This window comes from Stegastes partitus, unplaced genomic scaffold, assembly GCF_000690725.1.
Source record: "Stegastes partitus isolate 25-593 unplaced genomic scaffold, Stegastes_partitus-1.0.2 Scaffold406, whole genome shotgun sequence".
Taxonomy (NCBI): domain Eukaryota; kingdom Metazoa; phylum Chordata; class Actinopteri; family Pomacentridae; genus Stegastes; species Stegastes partitus.
In genome coordinates this window covers 292,443-303,099 of record NW_007578137.1, presented here as the reverse complement: position 1 = coordinate 303,099, position 10,657 = coordinate 292,443, and the positions used below count along the sequence as shown (strand labels likewise).

Genomic DNA, 10,657 nt, shown 5'->3' with positions numbered 1-10,657 from the left:
AAACTTGGCAATTCATTCCTTTTATTACCCAGCCTTGAGATATTTCTAAGACAAACTTCACTTTATGGGCATATAACAAGAACAACGTATTTGTAAATCATTTCATTCATTTGTTAGCAGCGAAACATTTCTCACTAAAGTAATAATAATATCACACTGTACAACTATGATGAAATGGCTCTGTCTCCTAAAAATTGCATTCCTTTACAACTAAACCACATTCTTTGTAATTTATCACAAATACCTTTATAGTCAACAAATCTTCTGTGCTTTGCTGCTGCCAACCAACTATATATTAGATGGGACAGGACCTTGTAACCCAGAAAAAGGTGGAGAAGCTTCAAACATGCTGTGAAAGGGCCCTATTTTAACCAAGAGTATGATGTTTTCCCTTAACCATGTGAGTGAATGAAAACAAAAGTAAACAGCGAGTGAAAACAAAACTTACATCAAATGGTCACACACTGCAAATGCAAATCCCAGTCTCCTGGGTTAAGCAATTTCCCCTCTGGGATCAATAAAGTATTTCTGATTCTGACTCTAAAAGTCCTGTTGCAAATGTGTGCCTACCTCCTCCTCTAACATAGACTTTGTCTATCACACTTGGTGCATCTCCTTGCTATATCTTACCTTTAGGGAGAAAGTCTGTTTCTTTCAGAACATAAATGAGAACACAGCTTAATTGTATAGGGACGTCATTTTTGAGTGACAGGGTTACATTAAAAGAAGGAGCTTATACAAGGCGTCCCTTGTGTTGTGTTAGTGATTTACATCTCTGCATCAAAGATAAGGGCTATGCTGATTTCGATAGTGTGGTTGAAAATGTCTTATTAAAAAGTTAGTGTGTGTTACCAGACACTGCCACATAGGACCAGTGGTTGCAAATGCACTAAATTATGGACTAAATTTAGTAGGTTCATGTTAGTTACTGTGGTTGAATCTATTTTGTACTGATGCCTGACTGTGAGTTTGCCAGCTACCTAAAAAACATGCTTCACAGTGCAGGACTGCAAATGCATAATATTTACTATATAGATTAGTGATAAAGTGATTGTGCTTCCCAGAGCTATTACAGCTCTCCAGCCCAATATTCCCCCTTTTCAAGAACCAAAAGCACTTGGGAATGTGGAAATGTGTTACCAAGGATGGTTCAGACAGCTGTTCTGGCTCATCAGGCTGTGAATCTTTTTTGCTTTCTGCCTCCACAGGAACAAAGGAATCTTGTCGATTAGATACGGCAGGATTCTCTTGCTCCTCTGCGGATCTCTCCCTTGTTAAACGTCCTTGCATCTGTGCTTCCTCGTCTGAATAGTCTTCTTCTCGTGGATCCAGAGCCAAGCTATCGCTGGACATTTCATCTCCACTGTCTTCAAGAAAAATATGGAGATACATGTTAAAAGAATGAAAGGTTTGGTTTGAGTAATGATTCAAGATGAACAAAGATTGCTTTTACAAATACTGGACTTTAATGTAAAATAATGCTGTTGAAATTATGTGGTTCAAGGAGTGTTGGAGTTGTAACTAAAAAAAAAAGCAATGTATTAACCAGTACTTTTTTTTTAAAGTAATGCATTACTTTTCTTATTTGCTCTCCATATAAAGTGATTTGTTACAGGACCACAACATCACCTGATATTCATTGCCATATTATTGCCGGTTAGGAATATCACAGGAAACCTTGCATATGCCCACATATCAGCACAAAGGAGTACATGCAAAATATCTTTCATTTATGCACTTCAAACAAGTGTTACCACTGAGCAAACAGCAAGGTTGGTGAAAATCAGCCCAAAGAGCACTTCACTGTCACATGTCTTGGCGAGAACAAGTCTCAACTGCATGTACAAAAGAATCGAGGTGGCACTGGCAGTAGGCTATACTGCCTCAAAGTAAAAGCAGTAACTGTAAATGATTAATAACTGTAATGTGATTACTGCCTTTTGGAATCGTAAAGCGTTAGGGACAAATGTAATGTGATTAAAGTCATGACAGACTATGTAATGTGTTACTCTCAACACCAGGTTCAAGCAATGTTGGTCTTTCAAGGTGAATAGGAAAAACAGACAGACTGTCCTTGTTTATCGTGCTTTGAACCACTGAAGCAACCTTTTCATCTCCAACATCCAAGGAAAAATGTAACATGTGATTCACAGTGTCCTTGACACGGTGAAGCTCTAATAAGCTGATAAAGCAGGCATCGTGTGTCACATTGGTCCAAGAGCTGTAGGAAGTGGTGGAAGTGGTGGAAGTGAAGGATGCAAAGGATGAAGCAAAGCTCAGAGATGATGAATGAATGGAGGAAGAGAGGCAGAGGTGTGAAGTCAAGAAGTGGAACTGAGATAAAGTAAAAGCAAGATTAGAAAAAGTTGTGAGAGAATGGGCCTTTTTAAACTGTCACCACAGTTCACAAGAAACAAGGTTCTCTATTTAAAGCACAATGTTCATTCTAAAACAATTTATAATACATTTCCCAAGGTTTCTGAAGAAGAAATTGCAATTACCTTAACCCACACACACACACACACACACACACACACACACACACACACATTCTTTATCTTCACATGTATGGGCACACAGACAGACCCATAAAAACACAGTTAACAAAAAAGAAAAAAGAAAAAAAAAAAAAAGACACAAAAAGGCTTGTGTCATGTGCATCCACAGTCTTATATGTGAATAAATGCTTTGTGTACAGGGGCAAGAACACAAGAACAAGAAATGAACTGGTCATAAATTGTGATCTGGGGCGACATTCACAAAAGGTTATTACTCAAGTGGATCAAATAATCTCAACTGTAATAAATACATAAATAGGGGGATTTCATGGTCATTGCGAGATTATCATGTAAAATGGATGTGATATGTAGAATTATCACATCAAATTGTAATGATTAGTTTTATCAGCTGGAAAATAATCTCCCATGATGGTGTTTGATGACAGACACAATACACTTAACAAGTCAATATTTTATCTGTCTGTCTAATTTAATCAAATTTGTGGCTCATTCCTCATTTATGTGATTTGTTCTACATAGTCAACAACACACACCAGTCATTTGTCAACCAACCACTGTGGATATGTGCTTAAGTTATTTTATGAAACATGTCATCCATAACAACAAGGTCAACTCCACCACTCACCTGAGCTTAGATGTTCTCAGTGGTTCTGCGCTTAAAATTGCTCTCAGAGGTATTGTTAGGAACTTATGGTGCCACTTGGACTCCAAAGGGTAAAATAAGATTTGTAACAGAAGGCAGACAAATAGACGGTGCTCATGGCACCACAGTTCCCACATCCACTGAACATTCACAGTTGTGGTGGAAAAACATACGCACCCTTGGATTTATTAAACTACATTGTGATACATTGTGAATGCTTGAATTATGTATACAATATGGACAACAATACAATCATTTGTGTGTGTTATTAGTTGAAATGTTGCTTGTTCATAATTGGAGCTTTCATGACGTCTGACCAGATTTCCAGACACATTTATATGTAAATGTGAACAAAACCAAACACTTAATTTTTCTTGCTACTGTATGTGTATGTGTGTGTGTGTGTGTGTGTGTGTGTGTGTGTGTGTGTGTGTGTGTGTGTGTGTGTGTGTGTGTGTGTGTGTGCGCACATCGGCACGCATGAGTAAGATGAGTGTATTTTCATCAGTGAATCCTAGAAAACATGTGTCTGTGTGCGCTAAGAGAAGTCAGGGCCATTCTTTAAAGTGTAATTACCTGCCTGTCTGTTGTAGTTTTATGTCAGGTGTTTACTTAAAACCAAGCCTTAATCGATATTAATAAAAAGAAAAAGAACACTTTTTATGGCTGGATCTAAATTGGCTCTGACAGCCCAGAGGAATAAAAGGAAGCCATTACTGCTGAGATCCACAAACAGTTTATTCATATAAACTGCCTGACCACTGAGAATTGTGTTCAAACTGTGGCATGACAAAGTGTTCTTTCAGGAATCACTTTACTGCAGAGACTTGTGCTTCCCCATCCATAAACATGAATATGTTTCTTTCGCTTCATCTTATTTTTGTAACCCGAATCTCAGTCCTCAGAAATTATTGTATGGCCCCTGGAAATCTCAGCAAGTAGCATTGGCTTGAAATGCAAAACGCATCAAATCGATTTATGAGGAATAGACTGTATAATGGAAATATTCTGTGTATACAAATTGTTGTAGTGCAGTGGAAAGCACTGTTGTTTAGCACTATGTATTTGTCTTTGCCGTCAACCAGATTTTTACCTGCAAGATTTAGCTAATTACTAACAGATTTATCTAACTCTATAATCATTACTGGCTTCAAATGGTTTCTAACCCTTATTAACCTGACTGTTTGGAAACTAATTGTCATGCATGCTCTTTTCACATTCCTTCTCCACCTTGCTAGTGGGTGAAATGATACCAGAAGCCTACTTGGGCAATTTCAAGATCTATGCCATAGGAGCAGAGGTCGAAATGTTCTTTCCAAATCACACGATCAAGCTGATAATTGTATGAGGTGTAAATTGGCACTTCTTTTTGAATTACGATTATGAGGAGCAAATTGAATCATTCATCTTGTCTGTCTGTGATGCTATTTATGTAAATAGCAAAGAGCTTTGTTGTATATTCTGGGTGACATGGAGGAGGCTGGGCATCTGATGTTCATAGTTAAAGTCAGTGCTCTCAATCAAATACTGTACACAAATCAGCAGGTAAAGTCCAACCAACACCACCATTACAGAGAAGTCACGCAACAAACAGTTAATAAATTCCTATGAAGAAAAAAGCCATAATTACAAGAACATGGCGGAAAAAAAGATGAAATGCAAAAACCTAAAGACTAGCATGAACCTACAAAAACAGGATACCATGTTTTGTTTGTTTGTTTGTGTACAGTCAGGAAGGAGCAGTTAACAGTCATGTTGGCCGATGCCTTTACTAAGACGTCTAAGAATTTTTGGTAGATATGAAAATAGCCTACATCCAGACCACTCCATACAAATAGTAAAATTAGTAACCAGTAGCCAGTATTTCATTAGCAAAACAAGGAAACACAGTGTGTTTATTGTTGTTTTATGCATTTGTTTTCTATGTTCTATCCTGTTCTGTCCTCTTTACCCTAACCCCAAGCGGCTGGTAAAGGGGAGGTTTTTTTTATATTTAATTTGTTTATTTTTTACTTTCTCTGTAAAATTTTGTAAGGTCTTCAACTTATCATGTGAAGTGCCTTGAAATAGCGTGTTGTGAATCTGTACTATATAAACATAACTGAATTAAACTGAACTGAACTGAACTGAACTGAACTGAATTGAACTGATGTCCTTGCCGCTATCTCAACACCTTCAATGCACACAAACATTGACATGCACACACACACACACACACACACACACACACACACACACTCAAAGAGAGGTCATTATTACGTGACACTTACCCATTAATAGTTCCTCTTCCTCCCTTATTTTCACAGCTGCAGAAGGATTCTGTGTGACATTTACGAGATGTGACGATGGGCTGCAATGTGTATCCTGATGTGACACAGTTGAGTCGTAGTTACCAAATATTGGGGTAGAGCACATGAAAACTGCAGTGTTTCCATATGTTGGAGTTGATCTATATCCAGAAAACACATCAGCAGGAGGCTCATTAAGTAGAGATAACCTTGATAGGGTTTCTGCAGGTATCTCATATGGTGTAAGGGTTATCTGTGATGGACTTGGTTCTAGGGATTTTGGTGATGGGTGTGGACTGGAGGACCCATGTGACAAAGGCAGCTTGAGTTGATCACCTAATAGAACAGCGTCTGGGTCACAGGAGGAATGTTGAGATTGCCGTGGGGCCATCAGATTGCTTCTTGGTGATTCACAAAGCTTTGGAGATGAGATTGGTTCTGCGAATAACTGGGAAGATTGGGGTTGTTCTGCCAAGAGAGATGAGTCTAAGTCTTCTTGTAATGGAGCTGAATGGTAAACTTTGGGCAGCAAAGTTGAATCAGTAGAGCTTGATGGTGAGACTGTGAAAGTAGACCGTAGGGGAAAAGATATGGATGGAGAAAGAGAGCGATCCTCCTCTGGGACTGGTGAACTGTTACTAGCCAAAGCGAAAACATCAGCTGAAAATAAGGGGATTTGGGACTGGGAATCTGGTAATGAGGACAAAAGTTGTGGCGTTCCACACTTAGCTTTTGATTTATGAATAGTGGGAGACAAAATGGACCTTGGTGACTTTGAGGTTGGTGTCTTGATTGATGCCTCTGAAGTTCTTGAAGTCTCACTAGTGGGGCATGCTGATGGCTTACTTTTAGAGGGCACTGCTGAGCAAAAGATACAAAGAAACAAATAAAGTAAAAAAATAAATAAAACATTATAAAGTAAATTAAGTATTTGATAGCATAATGTTTCATAAACATGGCTCAAAAAAGTTGAAGGTTTTCCATGCAGGATTATTAGAACCCTGTGGATTACTCCATAACTTTTACAGCTTACGAATTTACCACAAGCATGATTTTTTAATTATGTTTTTCAGTATCTGCTATACTGGATTTTATTTTGACTTTGCCAACACATGCTTCTTTCAGGCATCTACTTTTATATGCTTTAAAACATGCTCTAGTTGCATCATTTTAAATTTTACTAAACCTGCAATGTCATACCACACTGTCAGTCTACTTAACAAACACATGACTGTCAGCCATTTGTCCTCGTGAGCCATTGCAGAGTCCCGACAGCTGTGCTTCCATGCAAAAGGCACATGAATTTACAAAAGACTAGTCAGACTGCATACTAACATACACTGTTTAGTGTTAATTTTGGGGTATGTTTGTATTTCTGCACATGCTAGAAACAGTTCTATGTGTAAATAGTCCACCTTTACTCTGCAAACCCCTGCAAAACTGGGCTGAAGAGCACCAATCCTACTTTATGTCTGCTTTGTATACAGAAATCTCAACAGCAAAAATTCCACTTTAGCTTATGCCTATAAAATACACAGAGCTTACATTTAACTATGCGTTCTGCTTGTGAAGTCTGAGGTTTGGATGAATGGAGCTTCTGAGCTGTTTTGGGTTGTGGTTTAGACTGTCTGGATGGTTCTGTCAGACCAGGAGAAGAGTGGCTGACTCTGGAGGACCCACTTTTGTAGAGGGCTGTTTGGGACTCCACCGTATTTCGTTTCCCAGAAATCTGCCGAACAGAGGGGACCCTGTGTGGAAAATAGAGCTGTATTAGTGCAGACCATTTACCAGAGAGTGAGCCTATGCCCACCTGCTAATAGCTAAACATAACTTTCCTGGCACTTGACCCTGTTATAATTAAAGGCCTTAGCAACTTTGTGAAAGATTTAACTACTTTAACTTTATTAATAGGATTCATTAATATTTACTGTCTGAATTTTGAATAATGTTGAGTTGTTTATCCTTCACCCCTGGTACCAGCTTCTGCAACAATGCTGTTTCTGGTTTCTTAAGATGTACTCAGCAATGAGGTGAAGGGATATGACAATAATTAACTTCTTTGTTCTCAAAGGAACAAACACTTAATTCAATCAAGGGGAGACCTGCTGTTCACATAATTGTTTACCAGCTGCGCAGAAATGTTCAAAAATTACCCTTCTATCCCATAAACTGAGTCATCTACTGAACTATGACACAAATGTATATTACTGGATTTTATATTAACTCCAAATTTCCCTTGGAGTACATTTCAACAGTAAAATTATGGTGTTGAGTTTGATCACTGAATATACACTATCAATAATTATCATTATCACTAAGTACTAATATCAGTTTTTGATACAAGCAAAAATTAAGTGAGGTATTTTTCTTATTTCTCTTGAACCAACATCAATCCATACTATACAGTATTGATATGCCATTGCGTCACATGCACAAGCACTGAAGGGCCTTTTGAGATATTCTTAATATTCTTTAGGTGTTGGATAAGCAGGCCTTGAACCCACACCTATTTTTCAGAGGCATTGATTGTTGCTGTGGTACATTCTCGTGAAAGCATGGAGATAGTCAATCCTGTTTAGTAAATCAACAATTTTCTGTAGAATTCCCCTGTCTGTTGGTGAAATGCCATGTTCCATCTTCTGTATGGAAGACAGGTGAAATTCAGTTAGACCTGTGCAAAAAATATGAATGCGGTCCATTCCGGGTTATGATAGATATTTTTTAATTGAGGCTTACCCTCTGTTGTTGTCCGTCTTCTGTTCCGCAGCGCAGATTTCCTTCATGTCCCTGCATGTCTGCGGGAAACAAAAGAGATCAGTGTTATCTCAACTATGAATGGGACAGAGATAAAAATGTAAAGAAAAAACGTTGTGGTGTCATAAAGCCCTGCGTGCAGGTGCTAAGTTGATACTCCCCCATTTGCCCTGTCAGTGTGTTTTCAAGTTGGTAAAATGCTCTTAAATGAAACACTTGAGTCATTCTCACCTCATCCAGGACTTGTATGACAAGGCACGATTCAGGTGTAGTAATCTGTGGCTCAGTCCTGCCCCTGCTGACAGGAGCAGTGAACAGTGTTGCATAGTAGCGACGAAAATCTTCTTCCTCAGCTACAAACACACACAAAGACAGTGTGAGAGGAACAGAGAGCTACACTATGTGTAGTAATGTCACAGATTTTTTTTTGTTTTGTTTTTGATGCTCCTGTCATTATTGATTTCTATAAAACTACTTTAAGGAAAACAAAGTTTCAGAAATAAATATTTTTCTGAAGTATAACTGGTTCAATAATAGGTTCATTTGTTCTTTAATAGTAATATTACAGAGGATTTAAGAAAATTGTGGAAGACATTTAATATTCAACGTTTGCACTGACAGGAGCATTTATCATTTAATATGCAGGCTAATGTATCAATCACAGGCCATGCCAACAACCCCTCAGCCCTCTGCTTAACTCCCAGGTCAACTCTTAACTTTTGGCATTCGCACAACTTGTCTACTGAACTTTTGCTGCGCTTTGGCAGCGCTGAAGGTGACAATGTGTAAACTTGAATGATGGATATAAGTTTGATGTAAGATAAACAGGGGAATTGCATCAAATCAAATATTAAATAGAGTTTCAGTATTGTCGATTAAGTTTTTAGCAAGTTCAGGGTACCGCAGTGTATAGTGAGGCAATGCATTGTCACTTTTGACAAAAAACTTTGAAGATGGGTCATTATTACAGGATTGTGTATAATATACTATCCATCAGATAGTACAATCAAAGTGGTATCTGATTGGTCCTAAATGCATTCTATGGCATGTTGATGACCCCAAACATACAGCTACTCTCAGAAAGATCTTCAGCAACAAGAACATCAATCGAGGACTACATGAACAGAAGCCTAAATGCACCAAACAACAGTGGCAAGTTCTGCAAGATGCGTGAAACAACCCACATGCAAGTACTTCAAAAAAAATTGTGCACAAGTGTAATGAGGAGAAAACCTAATTTGATTTCATTTGACACTTTTTTCAGTGTACTATAGTAGATTGACAAATAAAAATATTCATATTTTAAAAGCATTGCCCACTGATTTGTGAGGCCAAAAGCTTTTACCCAGTGCTGAATGTTGTTTGTTTCTAGTACCATTTATTATCTTGTGCCTGTGAAAGATGCTGATGGACATGGCTGAACGTTTGATACCAACAGAGAAATTCTCTTCTCTTCTACTCCCTTCCTCCAGGGATACAAAGTCGGGGTCATAGAGAGCAGCACTCTTGGGTCTGTATTAATTTATTATCTTGTTTAAGCTGAAAGATGTTGCTGACACAGCAGCGGCTGAATGATGGTCTCACTGCTGAGGACACGACTCGAAGTACAGCAGGCACATGTGGTAATCTACAGTTCCTATATGTCTTCGTGATCTGGGAATATGTGTAAATATCAAGGAAGTTATTTCAGTTTATACGGTTATTTATGCAACGGTGTACCATAGCATTCATCTTCTGACTTTAATAGGCACATGAACACATATTGTAATCTACTGCATATATTATAAAAACTGTAAGAAATCTTTCATTTTCTTTCTGTTAATTTGTATTTTTTTCAGTCCATCTTCCCACGGCTGTTTTATCACTCTAAGTTACCTGTACGTGCCACCTCCTTCTCGCTCTCTCCCTCTTTCTCGCTCTTATACTAACAATCTTTCTATCATGTCGCCACATGGGTCTGACAGCTCAGGAAAATGAGAATTTAAAACACGGGGGTGCTCCCCACATGATGCCGGAAAACAGCTTTTATTATTCATGGACACACACATTCCCCACCCTTTCATATTCAAAGACAGGAGAGGAGGAGAAACTCTGCAACCTGTTGTAATTGACATGCATTAGAAAAGTTTGAAGCAGGTGGAGGGAATAGTTTATCCACTGTTGAACAGCTCGACATTTCCCAAAGACACTGCTGTCTTCCTCACATCTGCATATGACTCAAACAATCAATTATTAAATCGTGAGCAGAGAAATGAAAGTTATGATGTGAATATATGCGTTTTTAATGGAGATGGACTGGTACGTTTATAAGTTAGAGTATAATAACCAATATACTATGACTGGTTTGTGCAAGCTACAGAAATATGAGGGAACAATGACTTCCTAACTTGCTCAAAGCACATAAGAGGTGGAAGTAAATGTGCAAGTTGCCAAGCTCTATCTGGATCTCAAGG

The 10,657-nt window shown here is 38.3% G+C and overlaps 1 protein-coding gene across 1 annotated transcript in view; it reads right to left on the bottom strand.

Annotated features, from left to right (window-relative positions):
• Positions 1-5,683: 5,683 nt before the first annotated feature.
• Positions 5,684-10,657, bottom strand: part of zbbx (zinc finger, B-box domain containing) — a 46,062-nt gene continuing 41,088 nt past the window's right edge. Inside the window, exons 11-14 of the mRNA XM_008285526.1 lie at positions 8,436-8,557; positions 8,187-8,245; positions 7,003-7,198; positions 5,684-5,746 (exon numbers count right to left, since the gene is read on the bottom strand). Of these exons, the coding sequence (XP_008283748.1) occupies positions 5,684-5,746; positions 7,003-7,198; positions 8,187-8,245; positions 8,436-8,557 (440 nt within the window). The remainder of the gene's footprint in view (positions 5,747-7,002; positions 7,199-8,186; positions 8,246-8,435; positions 8,558-10,657) is intronic.